This window comes from Tauraco erythrolophus, chromosome 19, assembly GCF_009769465.1.
Source record: "Tauraco erythrolophus isolate bTauEry1 chromosome 19, bTauEry1.pri, whole genome shotgun sequence".
Classification (NCBI taxonomy): Eukaryota; Metazoa; Chordata; class Aves; order Musophagiformes; family Musophagidae; genus Tauraco; species Tauraco erythrolophus.
In genome coordinates this window covers 9,739,133-9,763,556 of record NC_141483.1, presented here as the reverse complement: position 1 = coordinate 9,763,556, position 24,424 = coordinate 9,739,133, and the positions used below count along the sequence as shown (strand labels likewise).

General features: G+C 49.1%; 1 protein-coding gene across 1 annotated transcript in view; it reads left to right on the top strand.

Moving 5' to 3' along the window:
• Positions 1-24,424, top strand: part of MMP17 (matrix metallopeptidase 17) — a 66,639-nt gene that overhangs the window by 25,989 nt on the left and 16,226 nt on the right. The window contains exons 2-3 of the mRNA XM_086623587.1: positions 16,875-17,007; positions 18,906-19,032. Coding sequence (XP_086479713.1) covers positions 16,875-17,007; positions 18,906-19,032 — 260 coding nt within the window. The remainder of the gene's footprint in view (positions 1-16,874; positions 17,008-18,905; positions 19,033-24,424) is intronic.

Below are 24,424 nucleotides of genomic sequence, written 5' to 3'. Positions count from 1 at the left end.
TGTTTGCAAAGCAGAAAGAAGAGGGAAAAGATGACAAAAGGCATTCATTTAAAGAAAAAAAAGAGAGAAAGTAAAAGGAAAAGCTCTTGCAGAGCCCTTGCTCCTCCCACACAGCCAGCTCTGACATAACCTCATTAAACGCAGGCGCTCGGCTGCATCCATGGTCACAGAAACCTGGTTTCTTGCGGAGAATCCACAGGACACTCGCGTGCAAACCCTTTGCTTTTCCCAAGGGCCTTATAAATGATAGTGTTAAATACAGAAGGGGGAGCAAAACAAAGGCTATGAGGGGTTCGTTAACCATTATGGCCTGATGCACGCTGGCAGGGAGCCAGCTGACAGCATCACTGCCGCACCCGCCTCCCCAGCAGTGCTCTGGCATTGCAAGTACTTCCCAAAAGATAAAAAATAATAATTTTTTTAAAGCTAGAATTTCAACAAAAACTATTTTTAACCTGAGGCTTTAACCAGGGGAAAAAAAAAAAAAGCAAGACAATAATGCATAATGTAAAGTGCTGCTGTGAATAATTGCTGGGAGGCATCGAGGTTCAGTGGTTGGGGCATCTGCCTGGGATGTGGGGGACGTGTTGTGCTCCCCATGGTGTCACCTCCATCCCACACCTCCTCCTTCCCATTTCCCTTTTGCTCTTTCTGTTGCTGACATAGAGAGATATCTCTTTGGGGGAGGGATGGGCTCTGTCTATGTGAGCCCCTGTACACCCCTGCAGGACAGCAGCCTCGGAGCCGGGGATGCTATCGCTCGCTGAAAGGCACTGGGGATTGCTATTTGTACTGTTGGTAGAAGAATGTTAATTTTGGTGCTGCTAGATTAAGCAATGAAATAAACACATGACGGGCAATCAATGTGAAAGCTTAAATTTGCATTAACTTAGGGGTTTACAGTTTGTTTTCTTTTGTTATTTTACCAAGAACAAGATTAACTCAGTTTAATAGCTTGATTGCTGAAATTGGCCTAATTATGCTCTGAAAGTCACATCCTTTTGAGGAAGGGGCTGTGTCCTACCTTGGTGGCTGCTGCTGTGGTTTTGCTCAGGGACAGCTGGCTGCTAAAGTGGGTTAATTGCACACCAGCAGCAGATCTGCTTGTGCGGAGATGTCTGCATCCTTGCCGTGGAAGAAAACAAACGATAATGTCTATGCTCGTGGCTGTGGCATGTAGAAAAAAAGGACAGAAAAAAAAAACCCACAACCCTGAACAAAACAAAGCTAGTTTATTGTCGCAGCTAGACAGGTCTCAGCATCAAACCTGCTTAAAGCTGTCGGAAGGCTCTCTGTGCTACCTTTGCATTCTGGGGGTTAGATGTACCCCAAAACATCTTCTAAAAGGCAGAGTTGGAGCTGCAGAAAGCTGTGGGTCTCTGTAAAGGTCAAATGGTCTTGTTCCCTGTGTTAAAGAGGGAGTAGCACTTATTTACTGGCATTTTTATAGCTCTCCTGTGCTTGCTGCAGTTTGAACAGAGCGGCATTCTTCCTTTCCCAAGCAAAGTGGGAAGAATTGGCGTGTTGATAAGGAGGAACAAGGATTCACTCTGCTCTTTATAGAAAAGAAACTCATCACCTGCGTTTCTGAGCAAGCTCATTGTGTGGTCAAGGCGAAACCCTAAGCGCTGCGGTCACCAGAACCTGGTGCTTTGCCTTAGTCCCTCCCAGGACATACATGTCCTGTCTTCTTCAACCCCTCCAGCAGGTTTTGTTGGCCTTTTAGCCATCACCCCTTCATGTCCTTGAGCACCAGGATGTTGCAGACGTGGACGTGTGTGGCTCCTTCTCCCCAGGGGAAGGCATTTGGCTCCTTCTGAGGTACTGCCCAGCTTTGTGAGCTTTGGAAATAGATGTGTCAGCAGATTGTGGGCGGTTTGTCTTATCCCACTGGCAGTACCTATATATACTCTGCAGTTGCAGGATGATACCGGTTACCTTTCCGCACAAGATTCAGTAGGAGATGAGATGGTTCTCATGGTATTTAGGGCAGGAGACAGCAGACCTGGATGGTTGGCTTCCATATAGTTAACAAATGGTACTTGATATATCTGGTCAAAGAGAGCGGCAGCCCACTCAGCATGCCAGAGCATGTCTCTGCTCCTGATGGAGAGCCGTCCTGGTGTCCCAAAGAGAGTGATTCTGCTTGTGACGCAATACAGATGGTCACTTTGACATTTTCCATCAAATGCATTGACAGAGCTTGTGTCCTGAAGCTGAAGGAGTCAAAATATATGGGCCTGTAAAAAAAAAAAAAAAAAAAAAAAAGGAAAAAAAGAAAAACAAACCTGGTGTGATTAAATGTATCCAATTTACCAGATGGATTTCTGCTTTGCTAAGCAGGCTGTCTGTTCCAAGAGTTTCTTTGCATTTCATATTCTGCTTATTTAGGAACACGAGACCTCTCCGTTTAATGAGTTTGATTGGTATCAAAAGTTAGTCTGCGTCGTTCCTACTGGAATAGGTCTCAGGAAGGGGCCAAGGGATGAATTTCTGCATAAATCTCACGAGCACAGAGCAGTGGCTGCCTGTGACAGGAGCCATCTGCCTCCTCCTGCCATCGCCACCAACACCAACAGCCCTCACAGAGGGAAACATACTTTTAGCAAAGATTCAACAAGATTAAAATGTCCATCTCCCTTTATTGCTTATGCCATAGGGGTTACGGTGCGAGAGGCAGACGGAGCCTCGAGGGCAGAGGAGTGTGGCTGAGGGTTAAGGAGCCCAGCGGTAGCTGGGGCGGTTAAGTGGGGTCCTTTTAGCTGGGTCTCGGCATGGGGTACGTGGCTGAGAAGCTGAAATTCCTTAATCTCAGTATCTGCCTGCACTGCAAATAGATCTAATAGGTACATAAAGTGTGGCTGTTTATGCGTGGGAAGGTGAAGGATGCCTCCAGCTGCGTCAGGCTGTATCAACGCCAGAGAGAGGCCACACAAGATTGGGGATATTTTCCCATTAAAGCTTTTTCAAATATGTAAGTTTTATAATCTTTTTATTTCGTCATTTGCCGCCCAGTGGGGGACAGATGATCTTTGTGCATAACTGCCTGTTGCCAGCCGTGCTGGGAAGGGGATGGGCTGAGGTGTGGGCTGGAGGGCGATGGGGAGGGTGAGAGGGCTCCTTCCTCACAAGCCTGGAATAGCTTCTGGTGTGTAAAATCGCAGGTGCTGGCTTTAATTTGTGCATCCCATGCTGGTGCGATGGGGACCACAGCAAGCAAAGACAGGCTGTTGTAATTAAGATCAGGCTTGGATCCGAGGCGCCGCGTGTGACTGCCCGTCGTGTTGGCAAAAGGCTCATCCCTGCCTGACGGCTTCGGGACGCTGCAGCCCTCCGCCCATCCAAGCCTGTGTGAAAAATAGTGCAGGGTTTTGAGGTCTGTAGCCTGGTGAGGAGGAGACGGTGGCAGTGGGGTGACCCTGTGGCCATGAGCATGCCTGGCAGGTGACCTGGGGATGCTGGTGGCCTTGGGGGACCAGCCTCCTGAAGGGGTTCTTTGAAGCTGCGTGGGGTTATGTCAGGACAGTCCATCCTTCGGTGTATGGCTACCCAGTCCCTATTCCTTCAAATAGACATGAGCCATAACAACAACGCTTTATACCCGAGTTCTTCGAGGGAACGTTAAAAGCCACCCAAATATTGTTTATTATCTGCAAGCTGTGCATAAAGCATCGCCTTGGACCGAATGAGTGTCATGCGGCTGGTGTTATCAGTCACTGCAGACACCTCCGAGGTTTTTTTGGTGCTTCTGGTCAGAGCTGGGAAGGAGGACTCCTAATTAGGGACGTTGTTCACAGGTGATGTTCAGCCAGGCCTGGCCCTACCTGCCAAGCCTTGGTTTTGGGAGCCCCTGTGCACAATGAGGAGCCCCTTTCCCTGACACATTCCTGAAGCCCTCTGGCTTCAACCCCACTCGTGGGAGATGATTCTGGTCACCCCAGAATGCCTGTGCTTAATGAAACGCCCTTGCTGCAGCCTCCTGGACCACTGTGCAGCCCACAGCAGGCATAAGGCTTCGCTCACCCTTTAGTACCTGGTCCTGAGCTTCCCTAAGCACAGCAGGGTCTGGAAAAATGGAAGATTTGGGCAAAATGGAAGATTTGCCAAATGGGCAAATTGTTGGTAATGTTTCAGCCGGGGATGCTTCCAGTCTTGACTTGGTTTGGATCCAGTTGGCTGATGCCTTGTTGTGAAGTTCTCCAAAGCTGGTGGGAACTTCTAGGGGTGTTTCCAGAGCCACCCCTTGATGAGTGATGGGGAGACAGCAGTTCTTGTTACTGCAGGTGGGAGGAGTGGTTTGGATCTTGGGTCTTGTTTTCTGAACTACCTGGGCAGGACCTAGGCGGCAGTCCTCTCATCCTTCCCCCAGGGATGGGTAGTGTGGGAACAGCAGCCAAAAGCCCCTCACCCTGCTGTCTGCAAATCACGGTTACACACTGCCATCAGCAACTCAGCACTCACCTCCCTTTGCTACTCTTGTCTCAGTTTCTCCATTGGTAAAAACAGGACCTGTGTGAGGTTCCTGTGCTATGAAAACGCTCCTGATAGCAGCCATGGAGTAAAAAGGACATGTCTCCTGGGTTCATGAGTTTTCTGCTGTGTGAGTGAGAGCATTTGTGTGCCAACCACCGGCTCCTGACATCCTGCACAGCCCCGGCAGCGTGCAGGCTCAGGACGGGCCGTTGAGTATCTCCCCCATGGAGCTGCAGTCCTGGCAGGGCAGGAAGGGCAATCTTCCCTGCCAGCACCAGGACAGAGCTGTGTTACAAACAGCAACCTCTCTCCCAAAGACAGAGAAATAGAACTCTGCTTTTGCAGTAGCCCATCGGGTTGCACTTGGCTGGGATGAAGCTGTGTGCAACCGGCCTGGGGCAAAGCCTGGAAACAGCCAGGAGGGTGTTAGTGAGGGCAAACAAAATCAGTAGCAGATGCATAAGCCATAGCCTGTGCCCACGTTTCTGTTGGCCAAAACATTGCAAAAACTGCTCTCAGCCCATCCTTCGACGTGGCAGAGCCGCAGGTGTGAGCAGTGGCCGGGGGAGCCAGGGTTGAGCTGCGGGGCGGCTTGCAGAAGGGGATGCCAGCTGTGCACAGCTGGAGGGATGCACGGTGAGAGAAGGAGTCGGCACCCACGTCCTCGGCTCTCGCTCTCGTGCGGGAGTTAGTTACTGCTGTTGGCCCAGCCGTGGTGGTCTGGTATGCACGCAACTGGTGCTGCGTGGTTTGGTACGGCTCGTGGTGCCGGAGAGATAACTGTCTGTACAGACACGCAGATTTAGGGTTATTTAAATTAGCATTTGGGGCGGGGGAGCGCTGGTAAAAGCAAGTTCTGCGTTGTATGGTTCAGCTTGTTTGGCAAAGTCGGGTACTGTGTAATTTGAATCCCTCTGGGGAGGGATATAATCTGTGGGTCTGTTTGGTTTCTGGTTGTTTTCAGCAGAACTGCTTTGGTCCCAGGTCGCTGATGAACACCAGCTCTCGCTGAAGGCAGAGTCATCCTGGTAGCCACAGGAAAATGCCCTGGACTAGTCAGAGCAGGTTAAATTATTCATTTCAGTTAGTTTGGTTTAATAATTAAAGAATTTTTGTCATGTTTTGAGAATTGTCCAACCCTTTGTGGTGATGCTGGGCTCTTTTTTTTTTAACCTGCCGCCGTTGAGTGGATAATTTCTTCCAGCTCATACAGCCCGTGGGATGCTCCTGAAGTTCTCCTGCAGAGTTCCCAGTGTTTACACCTGAGGGCTGGGCACCTGAGAGTTGTGATATTATCGATTCCCTTGATTTAATAGCCTTGCTTGTGAACAGAAGACTCCTTTTTTTTTTTTTTTCCTCTATTCACCAGTTGCCCACCGCATCAATAATTGTTCAAGACACTCATACAGCTAATAGAAAGAGCCTGTCAACAAGAAAAGCCCATTGTAATACTGTTGTTTTAAAGAGATTGAGGGGAAGCAGCGAAGCCAACCAGGTAATAAATGTGTTGTTCCTGTAGTCACATAGATCCAGGGACAGGAGACGTAAGTGGGGCTTAATTCTCTCCCAAATGGAGGCTCTATTTCACACCCCAGCACAGCTGCTGATTTATGGATTTCTTAACATCACAATATTTTCATTGCTAAAAAACTAAACGGGAAGGTGCAGCTAAGACCTGATGTTAAACGCTGCCGAGGTAAATAGTGGGACCGCGGCTGTTTTTAGCAGCCCGCAGACCTGTCCTGGCACAGAGCACAGCGATAACAGCCTTTGAATTCCCAGTTTGCAGAGGACTAGAGAATTTCTGCAGTGTCTATCATGAGCATATTTAAACAGGCAGCCTGTGTCCTGAGGGTATCGTGAAAACCAAGCCTACCTAGCGGGAGGGAAGCGTGATGCTACGAGGAGGAGGAAGGAAGCCACTGATCTCCAAGCTAATAAGTGGAGGGAGAGATGTGCAGCTGAGTTGATTTATGGAGGTAAAATGTTGTTGGCTGCTGTAAACAGGGAGACAGTTAAGCTGTACTGGAGGTTCAATTCTGAAGCCTGGGATGGAGCCTGAGAGCCATGAGGGAGGACACGGGCAGGCCAAGGCAAACTCTGGTGTTACTGGTCATGCTGCAGAGAGGAAGTCAGGTCTGGAGTCCATCCTGGAGGAGACACTGTCCTGATAAAAGATCCAATAAATGGAGTTGGCAATAGATTTGTTTTGATGTATAGCGGTCTGTTCAGTTAGCTACCAGACGTGGTTTGTTTAATGACTGAAACCGAACGAGTAGGAGCTCATCTCGGTGAGACCGGGAGAGAATATAGATTAACGCCGTTGTGTTCTCAATGAGTCATTGACTTTCCCTGCATACCGTGAGCAAACGTGCTGTTTGGGTCCAATGAGATGGACAGGCTCATTAGGCAAAACCAGGACCTCTAGAGTCACCCCATAGGAGAGCCTTGCTGTGTATTCTCACTTCAGTAAAGAGCAAATTGTACTTCTTTCAAAAGAATTCATCATTTTCTTGCTCATCTTGGTCCTGATCCAGCTGGAGGACAGGAGCATTTGGAAGTTCTCTGCACAGTCTGCTTGGGTGATGTCAACAGCCCCACGTCGGATACTTGGGAGGCTTGGAGGTTTCAATTAAATATCTGAACATCTGTGTGCTGAGATGAACCAAAGCCCCAGAGAGCCCATGTTGCAGAGCCCTGAGCATCCCAGCTCCCATGGCAGAGAGGACTCGAGGAGCCTCCTAATGTGGGATTCCCCTTGGGCAAGGGACAGCAGCTGCCCTCTCTGCCCACCCTCCTGCTGTATGGATGAGAAAAGGCAGAGGAGTGTGAGGAGGGGAGGGTCAGGGCACGCTCCGTTCCTCTGTCCATCTCCAGCAGATGTTTCCTGAGGAGCACTGTCCAGCTGGCTCTGCTCACAGCAGCCCCTGGCTGCTTCGGACACCACTGAGTCTTGTGCAAAATCGTCCAGGAAACCATGGACATTCCTGTGTCCTGTGCCCAGAAAACCCTGAATTCACGAAGTCTTGGCTTTGATTTTTTTCCTCAAACAGAGAGGATGTGATTTCAGGGATGAGGCAACCTCTCACCATGATTTATTGCGCTGTGTTGAGCAGGGAAACCTCTTCCCTGGCTACGTGTGGGCGTCAGCCGGGTACACGAGGAGGAGAGTTCTCCTGGGCTTACAAATGCTGTGAGAACTGTGTCTGGTGACATTTAATTTAACCCTGTCACAGCAGATCTGAAGTTAGATTTGATCCAGTCGTACCTGCGGGCGTGCTCCGAGCGCAGCAGAAGGTGATGCCAGTGGGAAGGAGTTGTGCCAGAGGACAAGCTCCCTGGCTCTGGGCGCCCGCCGGCCGCTGGGCTCCAGCACGGAGGGGAGCTGGCATCCAGGAGAAACATCTGCCTGGGGTTTTGTGTGAGCTTTGAATGCTGCAGATCATCAACTGCAGCTGCTTCAAGAGTGGTGGGTGACAGGTCTCATGGTTTCCAGTTTCTCCGTCTCTCATTATGGAGTTGGGCCTTTTCCTCTACTCTGCTTGGTCACTGTCTGTCCTACCTGGACTCCTCAGTCGAGACCATACTCCGCTCCATCCTGTGTAAATGGAGCCAGAGTGAGCCCATAAATTAACCCAACAGCCACCGCGCTGCATCACGCAGATGAAGCCGGGCACAGCCCAGGTACCAGCAGCACAGATGCTCTAGAGTGGATTTTAAAGCACATCCAACTTCTCCTGCTGGTGTTTACGTGCCATATGTTGCAACGGTAATTACTTGCCGTGCTTCTCAATGGAATAGAGCATTGGGGTTGTTTAGATCCCCCCGGTAAAGTTACTGGCCTCTGGGCCCGTCAGAGGACTAGAACTCGTTGCGTTTTGATTTTTAATGCAAGCATCGGCACTTTGCTTTGTAGTCAGCATGGCTGAGGGTCGCCAGGGAGAGGCAACGTCCCAAGTTTGCTGTTCAGCACAGGATCCAGCCAGTGGCATCCGTCACCGGGATGCTGTGCTGCCGGGGAAGAGTCTCTGACTCTGTCCATACGAAAGGAGCAAGTTTATTTTCATAAACCATGTTAAGCAATGGGTTACATGGTTTAGAGCTATTTTTGCAGCAAGATCAAAGAATGCTAATTTGGTCATTTACCTAATTTCCCATCGCATTTCAACAGTATATTACAAGCCAGGACTTTCTTCTTTTCCTTCCAAAATAACTCATTGATGAAAAAGGAGCTTCTCTGTGACAGGCAGCATTATGCAGAACTAGGGCTGATTTTAAAAACAGAAAGCTATTCCCGTTGAAACTCCTTTTTGATGGTCCTGTGGAGTTTCAATTACACACAAATATTTTGCATCATTCATTGCCTTCGAGTGGAAATTTTCAGGGTGTGCTGAAAAACCTCCAGTGATTGAAGGCCTCCCTAAAGCCCTGGTGTATTAAACCTCCACTGAGAAAAATACACATTTATGTTGAAAATACAGAATAAGCTACACCTCGTTTATGTTTTGTCATTTTTTCTTACTCTGAAAAGAATCATGAACCAGTTGTAGTAAACATTGTTCTGCGCTACACTGTTCTGTCTGCCTTCTGTGGGTGGGAATTGGTTCTTTGATCTTCAGTTCAAAGAGGTTGAAAAGGCTGTTTCTGCGGTCTGCAGAGAATTTCCTCCTGCTTCTACAACATGTCTTGATTAACTCTGTGTTCCTGGGAAGGCTCTCCGTATTCATCCAGCCAAAGAGATGCTTACACCTCGGGTAACATCTACCGCAGAGCGGATGAAATTTGCTTCCAAATCACGACTGCCTGTTCCGTGCCCACCTTGCCTGTGGAGGACGTCATCCCCCAACGCCCAGGAGAGCGGTAACGTGAGCAGAGCCCTGCAAACGAGCATTTGAGGCTACGGGCAAGAGCTGATCATGTCCAGCAAGACCTGATCACGTCCAACAAGACCTGCAGGCAGCCAAGTTGGCATCCAGTCGCTGGCTGGAAGTGAGCCGCGCCGGAGTGGAGGTGCTCTCTCTGCTGGATCCTTAATGACCTGGATGTCCTCAGTCCAATGTCATCGAGTGGTGTGATTTGTCCCTTGCGAAGGGACCTGCTGTCTTCAGGACTTGTAGGTTGTGGCCTTTCACAGCACCGCTGTCGTTAACCTAATCGAACGTTCAAAGCAAGGGGGAGGGAGAGGAAATCGTTAGCAGCCGCATTAACTTCTACCCTGGATTCTATGCACAGCGTTCGCTCGAATTAAATAGCCGTTTGGATTCAAGCGACTCCTCTGGCATGCGCTGATGAAACCAGTCCTGTGTTTTTTGGCGGCAACCAAAATCCTGGTTCTAATCCAAACTGCAGTTTTTTCTCCTAATGAATTAATCAGCTGGTTACGTGCGTGCGATAGCTCATTAGAGAGGTGCGTGGCAACCTTTGGAAGAAAATTATTGGCTTTGCGTGGCCCGGAGGCCGTTACATCGCAGGAGCGCGCTCCTCGGAGTATTGCGGCACCATATGTGTTGCTCTAATTAATGGGCGTTGTTCCTGAGGTCGTTTGATCTCAGGAAAATGATTGTAAAAATTTGAATACTGTAAACCTTCGAAAACTTGGAAGAAAGACACAGGCAGCCAAACGCAATTTCCATTTGATCTAGCTTGTGGTGGCAGTGATTTTTTTTTTTTTTTTAAAAGCTTCCACCCTATTTAATGGTAGCTGCAGAGATAAAGTGAAGTGTAATTTGGAAATTAGTTCCGGATGTTTGAGTTGTAGCTTTATTTTAGTAATCTGGGTCATTAATTTTGTTGAATAGTATGTTTGGATTTTCTTCCCCTGCGTGCGTGAAGCATGACTGCACCCAGGATATAAAGGGACTTCCAGCAGGAAAGGGAGATTTCAAAGTCCTCTCCCCTCTGGGTGACCCTACAAAAACAAAGCCCGTTTCTCAGTGGTTATCCAGCATGGACAGCAGAGACGAGCACGGTTTGTGCTCCTGCTGCAGCTGGGGACATTGGGCACGGTGGGGAGGGACCTCACCAGGGCTGCCCCTGCCGGAAAGCCAAGGGCCGGGTTCAGGTCAGGGTAAGAGTTTAGGCTCTTAACTGTGACAGGAGCCTTTTTAAATGAATAAAAGCAACTTGTAGCTTGATTAATGAGCAAAGGTGCCATTTGGTAAAGCTTTTCAAGGAATAGCAATGAAAGGGATCTTTTGAGTGAAAAAAACATGCTCCTGCTCAATCTTTGGACTGCCCTGAAAATTTGGAAATTGGGATATACCAGCATCCTCTCCGTGTGCGTTGCACATCTAGAAAGTCTCTGGAGGAGTGTTGCAAGTCACTGTGAGTGCAGCTCCTCTCTGCAAAGAGGTGTCTGGAGCAATGTTGGTGGCCATGGCATGGCCCAGGGAGAGGTGCCTCTGAGTGTCACAACTGACAGCCCTCAGGCAGAGCGTTGTGGGTGCTGCTTGCACCCCTGTCAACAGGGGTGTGAATTTAAACTCAGTATCTTTCTGTAGCATCGATGAGATGGGGATGGAGTCGGTCTGGGAGTCTGCAGAGGAGCCAGGGACTGGAGGTAGTTCTCTGCTCTTCTCTCTGCTTGGCAATGTGTTGAGTAAAATGACATAGAATCACCAAATGGTTTGGGTTGGAAGGGACCTTCAACATCATGTAGTTTCAACCCCCCTGCCTTGGGCAGGGCCATCTTCCACTACACCAGGTTGCTCACAGCCCCATCCAACCTGGCTTTGAACACTTCCAGGGATGGGGCAGCCACAACTTCTCTGGGCAACCTGGTCCAGTGCCTCACCACCTTCATTGTAAAAAAATTTCTTCCTTAGATCTGATCTAATTCTCCCCTCTTTCAGTTCAAAGCCATTGCCCCTTGTCCTATCACTATATGCCCTTGTCAAAAGCCCCTTGTAAAAAGACACCCTTGAGCGAAAGGAGTGTTACAAACTGTGCAGGATTAAGGCTGTTTTTTTCCTTGTGTGTTTATGCAACATAAAAAAAAAAAAAAAGAGACCCTGATGTTTTGGGGCTAAGCTTTAGAAACATGGTGATTATAATAATACAAGTGCAGGCAGAAGAACAGAACTGGCTTGGGTAGAGTTTTTCTGCTTATCCTGATTTCTGTTTTGCTGTTTATCCTCTCTTTGTTATCCTGAACTAGTTTGTCTTCTTATGAATGCCAACCTACGACCCTTAAAAAGAAATCCTCAGGAAGAGAACTTGCTGACTGAGGCTTTTTTTGCCTGTGGCAGTTGAATAAGCCCATCAGCTTATATAATATTAATATGTGTAAAAGCAAACCTACAGAGCTCATAAATCTTCCATAAAAGAGGGACAATATCTACATCTGTTTTAAAATGAAGCAGGTAAGTAGGTTCTAGGACAAAAGGATATTGATACAAAGGAAGCAGATAGATGAAAGAAATGAAATTGCTGGTTTAATCTGAAAATTGGCTCTGCATAAGCAATACCAGAGGCTTCACTGCTGCTGAAGCCAGCATTTTGCTCTGGGTCATCACTTGGCCCTGGAGAGCCCCAGTCCCTGGCTGCTGCCACAGCAGCATCGCTCCCTGGTGTTCTGTTTAAGTGGTTTAAGGAGTAAAAAAAGTTCAAAACGTTGAAGCAGGGCTTGCTCGCAGAAAAGAGAACTTCATTACTATTTTTCCTAACTTTGTGCCTTCTCTTAAAAAAAAAAAAAAACCTACAAAAGAATTCTGTGATTTTGGATTCTGTTGACCATTTTTTAAGGCAAGAATCAGGCTTTTCTGCATTATGCTATGCCACAGCAGTACAGGAACCCAGACAAGGAAAAATGATACAACTTATTTTTAGTCAAGCAAGTGAGCAATCTGTCTCTGAACACACGCACAGAGCAGCTCCGTGGAGGAACGACACTGCTGCGTCACTGTTAACACGGACTCTTTTCAAAAAGAAAATCGGGCTTTGAAGCAGTTCCTTCAGGGCATCTTTTATTGGGTACCACCTGCAGTGGGATGGAGGGGTAAAATCACAGAATCACACAGAATGGTTTGGGTTGGAAGGGATCTCAAAGATCATCCAGTTCCAACTCCCTGCCATGGGTAGGGACATCTTCCACTACACCAGGTTGCCCAAAGCCTCATCCAGCCTGGCCTTGAACACTTACAGGGATGGGGCATCTACTACTTCCCTGGGCAACCTGTTCCAGTGCCTCACCACCATGCTCAATGTAAAAAATTTCTTCCTTATATCTAATCTAAATGCCCCTTCTTTCAGTTTAAAGCCGTTACTCCATGTGGTATCACTTCATGCCCTTGTAAAAAGTCCCTCTCCAGCTTTCTTGTAGGCCTCCTTTAGGTACTGGAAGGCTGCTAGAAGATCTCCCTGGAGCCTTCTCTTCTCCAGGCTGAACAGCCCCAACTCTCTCAGCCTGTTTTCATAGGAGAGGTGTTCCAGTCCTTGGATCATTTTTGTGGCCCTCCTTTGGACTCGCTCCAGCAGCTCCATGTCGTTTGTGTGTTGGAGACTCCAGTGCTTAAATTTGGCTCTAGACAGGGGTCTAACTTGGATTATGGTTCTAGATCACTTTTTTGTTCTAGAGCAGGTTCTAGATCACTTTTGGCGATGGCAGTGAAACGTGTTGGCTGAGTCTGGCCCAGCAGCTCCTCACTGTTAGGGTAAAGCAAAGCAGGGGATGGACTACCCCAAAGAGTTCCTGGTGTGAGCAGGCAGGACCAATAGGTGGGAGACGAGGAAATACCATTACAAGCATTTTATAGATGAGGAATTGGGAGCCAGAGACACAATGAGGTGATCTGAGCTGGGATTCCATGAGCCATGGATCGCGGTATGTCCCCTGAGCCATGGCATGAGCTGTGTAGTGAAGCCATGCTTGTTCCCAGCTCATCTTGAAGCTGGAAGATGGTCAGATATTGGCTCAATCTGAAATTTTTGGTGAAGCAATTTTTTTCCTTTTGAAATATGGAGTTGCTGAAGCTGAACCTTCTCATGGGATTAGGTCAATTCATTTAGCGCAGCACATTTTTAAGGAAAAGTTTTTATTGTGCCAACTCAGGCAAGAAATATGTTCAAAGAATTTTAGCATTCGGCTCAAATCACTATTTCATTTAAACATTTTAAGTTAATGAGAGTTGGCATAAAAGCTTTTTTTATTTAAAAAAAATGGAAATAAGAAGGGAACATGTTGAAGTTATCTCTAGTGGAAAATGTTTTCATATTTTTCATTCATGGGAGTCTATAAGTTTAGCTTTTGTCCTAATTAAGGACAAGAAAATATCTGAAAAGCTTTCATGGGGCACACAGATAATTAGCCAGACAATTCCTGCTGGTCTTTCTCATCTCCAAGTCCAGCTGCATTTTCCCTAATGAAACTTTCTGCTGCAGTAAAGGTGGAATGTGAAAGTTCAATATTATGGACCAGCTTTACTTACAAGGAGAGAGGAAACTGGCCAGAACCTGTACACTGATAAAGGGATGAATGAGAGCAATATCACAGAGGTGTGGGAAATTATGGAGAACCTGAGTAAGGCATGATAAACACGAAAAACCATATGCAGGAAATCAGTGCTTGGAAGGTAGATCAGTGAAGGTCTTGTGGTATCTGCCCATGCCTTTCATTTTTCTTTAGGGAGCCCTCCCATTTGCTCTGGGACATCCACTAATGTTTGTGCTTTTTCCTGTCCCTTTGGGTTAAGAAAGAGAGGAGATCAGCAGGACCTCTGCTGGACCTCACCCTGCCTTTGCTTTCCCCAGCCTTTTGCTGCCACCTCCTTCTCCAGGAGGGCCCAAGCAAAGCCGAGCTACGTACATCTCCAACGTAGCAGTGTCTCCGCTGTCATTAGAGGATAAATGACCCTGTCTCCATGGCCAGGGAACAAACCAAATTAAACTCCACCATCCTCAGCAATTGATGGGCTGGCTGCTGAGGTCCGTGTCACAGCCAATTTCTCACCAACAAGCAAGGGTGAATTGTATCTCTAATTTCTGTCACAAATGTTTTCACTATGCAAAGGGACAAATAGGAGCGGGGAGGAGAGGAGAGAGCACTTGTCCTGGCCTTCATCCTGGTGGCAAGGGACGATGCTAACGTGCTGCTGGCAAGGTGGTGGCTAATGGAGTTGCATTAAGCAGCAAGAAATGGCCAGATAAACTGCTTTCTCTGGCTGTAACAACACACCGCTCTGCTAAAATAAGACAACCGTGAAGGATGATGATGAGGGAATTGAATTGCTGGTGGGAAACCAGCACAGGAGACCACGTTCCCCAATGGAGAGCCACAGCAAGCATGGGGAGATCTGTGGTAAGGCTCTGTAAGTGCGAAATTGTTTAGTTGGGCTTGCCGGAGAGGGCTGGGGATGCTGTGGCATTTGGGGTGGCTGCTGCAGGTGACACCGAGCTACGAGACGTTCGGATTATAGCGATAAGCAGGTACCGACTTTCGGCACTAATCTGATTGCAATAAATTTGTGGCGTGTTGGCCGCGGTGGAAGCCTAGATCAATATCAGGCTTCAAGAGGCTTGACAGATCAATGTTTCTTTGATACAGATAAAGAAAATAGAAGGTAGGTGTTTATGGCATTCCCTGCATGCGGTGGTGTTATTCTTTGCTGATCCTTCTGCTGAGGGAGGGGAGGGGAGCAAGAAGGAAGGTAAGAAAGGATTTAGAAAAATAATTCACCAGACATTTAAAAAGAAGTTGTAAGAAGATCTGTGGCATTTTTTTTTTTAATCAGTTTTAGGCTGAGAAGAGGATCTTCATAAAGATGCGTTGTCCTTTGAAAGACTAATTCCTATCAAAGAGTGGTCTTGGTTTTAATGAGGCACCCATGGCAGGGGACCACTGGCACGGGGCCGTGCTCACTTAGGCTTTGGCAAAGAGGGGCGTGCGGGTGTTTCATGGGTCCCCGGTGCCTTCTGGTGGTAGAGATACCCACGCCTGGCTCTAAATGCTTTTAGACAACTGGCGGAGAGGTGCTTAAACCAGGGCAGGTGGAAATGTTGGAGAGGGGGGCACAGAGAGAAAAGCCATTCATCTCTCCTCTTAAATAAATCAGTCTTGTCAGGGGCTGCAGGTGACGGAGGTTTTGGCTTCACCATTAAGCCAGTCCTGGCATTTCTGGTGCTGCTGGGATGAGCGTGACTCTGCCGATTTATCCCCTTGAACAAATAATCTGAAGTTGAGAAACCTGTTACCGTTATCAATGGGATTTTGTTATGGTGGGTTTTTTTAAATCCATTTTTGTCTTTTTTTTTTTCTAAACACCAAGGGCCATCAATTGCCAGGAATGTCTTTTTGGCATTGGCCAAATTTTGGGGGAAGTCTGTCGAAGGGTTTTCCTCTGCTTCCTGCCTCTGTACCCTTCCCTGCCATGGCCGAAGGGCAATGGTACCACTGGGAAACTGCCGGGTCTCGCTGGGATGGCGTTTCAGCTCCTGGAAGCTGAGACTTTGCAGCTGCAGTGCTTGTGTTATCTGGGAACTGATGGGAAAGGGACCAGGCTGAGGTCCCACAGTGGCCTCCGAGGAAGCGGCTTGGCATGTTATGTCTCATTACACCTCCATGGCATTTTTCTTTGAAGCACTTGGTTTTGTGTCAATGCTGAGGTCATCCGCCTTGGATGTCAGATGACTGCATGGCTCAGAGCGGGATTGGTGACTTCGTGGTTGGATTTGTTTAGCAGATCAGCTAAAGGAACAGGCACAGCCCTCGTGCCAGCATGGGGAAACTTGCAAAGGGCACTTGGCCACAGTCATGTTCCTCATGCTGGCAGGGAGGAGGAAATGTCCCCTCCTCTCACTTCTCACGGGAAGCTGGGACCTTACTTTGGTGCCCGTGGAGGACAGCAGAAAGCTTGAAGAGGTCTGACTGAGACAAAGTTGGGCAAAACCCAGCTGCTCTGCAGCCTTGGCTGAAGGTCAGCGAGTTCCTCCATTGAACCTGGAGACCCTCCCCAAGCCCCTCGTGAGCTCCCACTGGAAGTGAGGTCCCAAGGGAGGTGGCACTGCCTGGCCCCTGTGACGGGCAGTTTTCATCCCCTCGCTGTGCTCAGCCCTGCAACAAGTTCCCATAAGAGCTGCCAGTGTCTGAGGGGAGGATTGACGGCGTCCGTGTGACCCTCGGGTTGGGGCTGCCGCCGCTGTCAAAGATGGTCTGAGCTGGGTGGGAAAATTAGATGCCACCCTTGGAATGCGTGAAGGTCACCAGATCCCATTACTGAAGTGATGTAAGATCCATCCTGACGTGTCTGTCTGTTAGAGACCATGCAGTTCAGTGGGGACGCCGGGTATAAACGTGTACATGGGAAAAGTGTTTCCAAGCGGAATGGACAAGACCTTTGAAGCATCTTTCCCTGTGTCTCTGTCTCCTTCCTTTCCTTTCCTCATCCTCCCTTCTCCTTGTTTCGCAGGACTGGCTGACAAAATTTGGGTATCTGCCTCCTGCGGATCCCGTCACAGGACAACTGCAGACGCAGGAGCAGCTCACCAAGGCCATCACTGCCATGCAGAAGTTTGGGGGGCTTGAGGCAACGGGGGTCCTAGGTGAGTGGCTCGTGGTCCCTCCTCTTGCCGGTGCAGGGGGGTGCAGGAATGGCTCCTTGCGGGTCCGGGGAGGAGAAGGGACTTGGCACCAAGTTGTGGAGTAGCATCATCTCCAGGAAAAGCTGGTGCGAGTGTGACGTACGGCCCAGTCTGCAGCTGTAAGAGTAATTACATGGCTCAGGTGCTTTGTTGCCTTGTGCTTTCAAGAACCTGAGGCAAGCAATTATTTCACCAGACTCACACACCCTTGGGGTTCCCACTGTGCTTAAAATAGCTCTTGGTGTGTTCAAAAAAAAAAAAAAGAAAAAAACAAGACAGAGAAACTAAGGCTCATAGGTTGTCCTGTTCAAAGCCTTAATTGCAGCATCAAGTTGAATTGAACAAAATCCTGATTAAGGCTCCCGATTTGTACGTGTAGATATTCCGGTTTCTTCGCCACGGGGCACAGCGCAGGGGAGGGATGAAGATGGTGTCGCATCACCCCAGCGCTTGTCCCTCCTGCCCGCGGCACCTGGAGCCAGAGGTGTCTGCGGAGCTGGCGGGGGCTCCTTGGCTCTCCTTGAGCCGCAGCGGCTCCGGGCACTCCCTGGCCAGCCAAGACCCCATTGCCTGCCCCAGCAGCTCCACCGACCAGCAAGGACAGTGCCATGAGTGCTTCTGCCTGATGTGGCAGCCACATCTGGGCGGGAGGGAGCAGTCCCAGGCAGGCTGAAGCAACACAAGTTCCCTGACATGGTCAGGGTCGTTCTTCTCAATGTTCTTATTGAGGGAAGGAGAAAGTCAGCATTATCCTGAACCTCGGAAGGGCGCCTGTTTGCTCTCCTCCCCTCCCTCCCGCCGCGTGGCCAGCTTGCTTCCGCTGCTTGGGACAGAATTAACAAGAAGCTGCTAATGAGCTGGTGGGTCTCTGTCCATCCTGGTGCCCTGGGTAGCTCTCCACCGGATCCCCATGGCAGCTGCTGCCTGGGCAGCCGCTGACTGCATCCTATTGCCGGGGCTTTCCCTTTCCACTCTTAATTAAGCACGTGAAATTATTTCTCTTCCACCTTATCGCAAGCTGCAGGAGGTCCGGGAGCGAGGACGGCCTTTCGAAGCCATTTGCATTTTTATTTTTGGAGAGAGTGTTTGAAACAGTCCTGGGAGGCTGCCCGGGGCAGGTCAGGGATAAGGGCTTGCACCCAAAACCAAAGCATTTAAGTAAAGAGGTAAAGCCAGCATGGAAAATAGGCAAATGAACAACTTGCCTGCCTTTCAGCAGATGAGAATAGGGGCTTTAAGCTTTCGTTTAGTTTTTTAAATAAGAAGGCATGTGAACGTTTTCCCAGTGAGCTCCTAGCTGAACAGAGATACGGTGTATTTACATGTGAGCCTCTCTCTGATTTGCCAGGGGAATAACGGGAAATTCAGCAAGAGAGAATAAAACAGAATAATTAAAGATTTATACTTTAAAATATAGTCGAAGCTGGCCACAGATGGTTTTCCACACAAGTTTTCGAGATCTGTAAAGTGTCATGCAAGAGGTGACCCGATGTGTTGTCTCCTGAAATCAGTAAAACTGTCCATCGATGCCAACAGCAGAGCTTGCACCTCGCCCCTGGCCGTGGCTGCTGTCTCCCTGTACCTCCTGGCATCCCCAGCTGGTGGGTGCTTTGAAGAAATGGGCTTTCAGCAGGAATTGCTGCTGGTGGTGGGTGCAGCCATGGCATGGAGGAGGCCTGGTACCCCATGGGAGGCACCACGGGTGATGCTGGGGCCAGTGCTGTGCCCCAACGGGCTCTTGGCCATTGCCTTTCGTTCAGCTGCTGCATCCTCAGCACCTCCCTTCCCATCTCCCTGTCCCTCTGGGATTTCTTAGCCCACCGTTCCCATGATTTCTATTATTTTTTTCCTAACCCTAGATGAAGCCACGCTGGAGCTGATGAAGACCCCTCGCTGCTCCCTGCCCGACCTCGCTGCCACGGAGACCAGGCGGAAGCGATTCGCGCAGGCTGTCAGCAAGTGGAGCAAGAGGAACTTGTCTTGGAGGTAGGAGTTCACCTTCTCCTGTCGAAATGTCGTAGCGAAGGGCGATACCGCACAGACCTGGGCTAAACGCAGCTTTTTGATGAGTTTCAGAGTGATGTGCTAAAATGTGTCCCTCCGTGCTCCTAGAACCCCATAGGCGATGTATTTAAACTCTTCTCCTGCCAATCCCAGTCTTGACTTTCTGGTCCTGCTTGGCCGTTGGCTGGGAGTGGTGTGGCTTTGGTTGGCAGATTAGCTGGGCGTTTTTTGCTGCCGTGCAGCGGTTAGAGCATCATTTCTCTTGAGTTCACTGGGACTTTGCGCTCTCTCAAGCAGCTGCCACAGACTTGGCTGGGCACAGATGGGGCTTCTTCTCTTGCCCCACCTGAGCCCAAGGGTTTGGAGTGTTTTCTGGGTAATAGTCACTTTTTTCTCTTAGCCCTTGCCATCGGGTAGTATTTTTCTCTTGACATCATGGATCACTCTGAACCTGTGACATGCAGAAGCTCAGGTCCAACTTCCAGAGACTCTGCAATCAGACTGCAGATGAGGGTTGACAAACAAGCTGATCCCTGTCCCACCAAGACTTGTGCTTTTAGGACTCGTTTTTCCTCTCTCAAAGACCATGTGCTGCAGTGATTGTTCCTCCAAGAAAGGTGAGCACCATGACATGCTCGCACTATCCTGAAAAAGCATGTGGATGCTCTGAAGAGATCTCCTTATTATTAATAAGCTTCTCTTTGATCCTGACATAGTCCCTAGAGCGAGTCCATCTCCCACTGCAGTAACAAATCTCGATTTGGCTGTTGCTCTTGACATGTGTCGAAACTGTGGCCTTACCAGGGATTTGGTCCATGTTCCAGCACATCTCTCTGAGACCTTATTTTCAGAGAAGATAAACATAATTCAGCTTCAGTAAGAATCGGTTTTGGCTCATGGACAGCTTCTTGTAGCAAAGTGACCCACACTATAAAAGCTCAGCCTGTCCCTCTGTCCACCAGCCTCATCTTGATGGCTAAGAGGAATAAATTTCATATTTCAGAGAGGAAAAAATCCCTTTGGGTGAAACAGTAAAACCTGCCCTGATGGCCTGTGAGCTGCCAGAGCCAGGGCAGGGGGGTGGCTTGTGCATGGCCTTGACCTTGACAGCTCCTCTGAGCAAAGCCAGGCTGGACAAACCTGAGCTATGTCCCATGGCAGGGCAGGCGCGGTGACCGGGCGGCACGGTCAGGAGCCTGGTGCTGCAGGTGCCACCAGGACTCCGGCCGTGCTAGCGCAGCATCCGCAATCCCAGGCTGGAGCAATACGTGGAGGGGGAATGGGGTCACGCTGCTCTGGTGGACCCAGCCCTGGGATATCCCCGACCTCCCACCCCCTTGGAAACCGCGATGCTGCAGCAAAGATTGCCATAAAAGAGGAGTTTAGGTCTGAGACGATTTTATAGGTATGACATAAAAATTCCATCTCCTGGCAAACTCGTTTCTGCTTTTTATTCTTTGATCCTTTCCGAGATCTTGGCTTTTGTTCAAGAAAGGGCTGTATTTTATAACTGGGGGTTGTATAAGCCAACAGAAGGCTATAGCATTATAGAAACTCCAACGTAGTATTTACATCCAACACTTGAGATTAAAATAGCTTTTTTGAAACTGCTGTGAAAATCTGCCAATAGAGACATAAAGTTTTACATGCTTACCTGTTACACATCGATTGAAGAGTCTAAAAAAGAAAACAAAACCAAATTCTACTATGCCATGCATTTAAAAACTGAGGAAAAGCCTGAACAAGTGCAAGGTTCGAATAAACAGGTAAGCAAAGCTGTGCCAAAGGATGATCCTGGGCTGGGCATCTGCCCTGATGGAGAAGGCAGCGTTTGGCAAACAAAATTTTATAGGCAGGTTGCTCAGGTTTCTTCTTTTTACATTTGAGTGCAGCCAGCCGGTGGGACTAGAGGGCTCAGGGGGCAAAACAGTACAGGCTGCATCCTGCACAGCCCGTGGTACGGCCTCGGAGCATCCCTGTACGGCCTCAGACACACACAGTCTTCTTCTGTACCTCATCTCTGTGAGAAGCTTCCAGGATATTACAGCATCTAAATCTTCTTTTCATGAATTTTTTTAATTATTATTTTTGTATTTATTTCTGCGTCGTACAGGGGTATGAGGCCGGGTGAGCCGCGGCGGGGGCCGGGTGCCCTCTGCTGGCCTCAGTGCCAGGTGCTGCCTGCGGCCAGTCCCCCCATCACTTCTGCAGCCTGGTGCTAATTTTGCTGATTTTGCTTTATTGCCTCTGGTTGCACCCCGCGGAAGGGGAGTTCACAGCCGACGTCTCCGTCCATTCGCGGGGCTCGCTGTGCCCCCGCAGCAGGGGGAAGTGACCGAAGCCCAGCTTTCGAAATTGCCCAGTTTTTTGTGTTTTGTTTGGTTTTTTTTTCTGAAATCTCAGCCCAGTGCTGAACTGAGCTGACTTTCATCCAGTTTTAGCTAAGTCCCTGGTGCCACTTTCATCAAAGCTGCAGCCTTTGAAACCACCATGCCCAGGACACGGGGTGCCGGAGCTGGAGCAAAGGCAGGTGGCAGGGGAGCAGTGACATCTGTCAGTCACTGCCCATCATCGCCAGGCACATCCTGAGCCCACCGCAGTGGAGATGTGCCACCGCCTGAGCCGAGATGTGGATTTGCTGAGGTGTGGAGGGGCTGGGTAAAGGGGTGCAACCAGGGTAATCCCAGTACCATGCTCCCATCCCCACGATGGACCTGATCCTCCAGCTTTCCTCCTCTAATTGGTGGCATCCCACCCTGGGGACCTCCCAGCCCAAGCCCAGCTGGTCACAGCCAGCCGTGCCCCCCATTGCCTGCGGCGACAGATGCCTGAGGGGGGCAGGAGTGTCTCCCTCCAGTGCAGAGCTGATTTAGGGCTGTCATAACTTGCACGTGGGGCCCTCATCGGAAAAGCCCCGAGCGGCTGGAGCAGAACTCAGGCAGCTGCCACGTTGGCATCCACTGCCAGCGCAGGCGGCAGCGCGGGGACGCGATGGCTGGGGCGAGCAGCGAGGCACAGGCACCTCGCTCTGGCACACACCCCTCCACCCCCAGAGCAGCAGCTGCTTTTGCAGCCCAAGAAACCAGCTGTGAAATTTGATTTCACCCACCTCTTCTCCCTGGGATGGATTATTCCTGTGCCAGCACCCATTGCCGGGCTGCAGGGAGCCACCTGGCACTATATGTGTATTCACAGAATCATAGAATGGATTGGCTTGGAAGGGACCTTAAAGATCATCTAGTTCCAACCTCCTGCATGGGCAGGGACACCTTCCCCTAGATCAAGATATTAAAGGACAAGAGAAGGATTATCATCCCAAAACGTTCAGTAATTTTTGCAAAGTGCTGGGAGGTGCAATGGAGGGTGCAAACAGCCCCGCTGCTTTCCTCCTGTGGCAGCAGGGTGTTGCAGCAGTGTCAGGGTGGCACCAGATCGGGGATGCCATGTCATGGCTCAGGCCACGGCTTGAGCTGCGAGTGGCTCCAGGTGCCTGGGAAAGCGCCTGCGCCACAGCACCAAGCGTCCACCCCTTCAACTGTCCCCTCTTCCCCTCACCACCAAAAAAATCAATTTGGGTTTATCAGGCAATCCTTAGCCTGCTGTGTTGGGTAGTTTTCAGCATTTATTTTATTTCCCTGGTTTCAGGGCTGCAGAAGGTGAAGGAGTGCTTTCATTAACCAGCGATTGATTTCTCATACATCACTAATACTCTTCCACTTTTGGCTTTGGGAGGACAAAACCCAAAAAGGAACCCAGAAATCAAAATAACCATTGGTGTGGGTGCCCCTCAATAGCGAACAGAGGCACAGCAGCCCTCTCTGCCCTCTACTTATTAACTGACTTGGACCCCATAATCCCTATAGGATGGGACAAGCGAAGGAGGGGACGTGTGAAGGACTGGCAGCAGCCGGGTGAACGTCAGCTTTTGTTTGTCTGCATGGCAGTGCTGCTGCCAGGGTGAGCCCTAAAAGCAGAGCAGAGATGTTCTCCTCGGCATTCAGTGGTGCCACTTACAACCACGTGCTGCTTGGCAGCCGCTCTTGCAAGCGACGTGGCTGACGTTGCCTCACGCAGCCCCATCTGCCATGGGGACAGATGCTCCTCCGGGTGTCCCAGCGTGTGGCTTTGCAGAGGGTTTGGGGGCCACGATGCTGGGGTGGCCGGGAACACTGAGCAGCCCTGTCCTCATCACCTTCCCGGTGGCTTGGCAGGAACCGTCTGGAGGAGAGAGGTTTCTCTCCAGTTACTCTCATGAGGCTTTTACCCACGATTGGAGCTCAGTGTGGGGAGTTTCAGGAGGGATTAACATCCAAGAAAAAGGAGCTGCTCTCTGCTGGGTACCTAAGCACTATTTACTACTACTGCTAATAATAATAATAATAATAATCAAGGTGGGAGGAAGCTTATTTAGTCCTGTGCACATCTGCGTGGTGTTAGAAACGTGCCTCCTTTTCAGTGGCACTGGGTAACACAACGCTGACGAACATCCTATCGACGTAATAGGCTTCTCCTAATCTCGTTGAAAACAATTAGCAGAGCTCCAGCAATCAAATCAGATGCTGAATTGAAAAACCCTGATGGGATTCACTGAAAAATAACGGTGGTAATGAATAAAGGATGGGGGATTTTTCACTTATGCCTGCAGCATGCTAATAAAATGTGGATCAGCACAGAGGTGCAGGACCTTTTATAAGAAGCAAAATAACTATTGATGCTGTTTCTGCCTTAATCTAATGTTTCTGGAGTCAGGGGTTGGGATGAATGTTAATAATGTTTGTCCCTTTAGACAGGGCTTTTCATCCACCGTCCTTTTACAAGGGAGACCAGATTTATTATCCTCATTCTACAGCTGGGAAGGGAGGGAAAGAAAAGTAAAGCAGCTCACATGGTCGACCAGGGCTTGAGGAGGGAAGAACAGATAACATCCCCGAATCTGAGCGCATGCCCTAGGCACCAAGATCTTGGAGATGGGTTGTAATTCCGGGACTATGGTGTGTTTACATGTATAATGATTTGTTCAATTGAGATTAAAGCAGCAAAGGGTTTACCAAAGTCCAGAGGAGTGTTGTGGAAGATGAAGACACCTGCTTAAAGAATATCTGGAAACCAGGTGGCTTTTTTTACATCCAGCCACAGTCTATTCTATAAATTAAAAATCACCTTAAAATTGTCTTTCCTAATCCCATGCTCATGCTGTTTGTACCTTCATGCTGTCTTCTTTATGAGTGTTTTTTTTTTGAAGTCCTGCAATTATCTGATGCTACATGGATGCTAAGTCATTTAGTTTAGTAGTTACGGGTTTTCTTTGCCCAGAATAGTTTAGGGATAACAGAGGTGTAGATATGAGTGATTTTTACTCATCTGGCTGTGATGT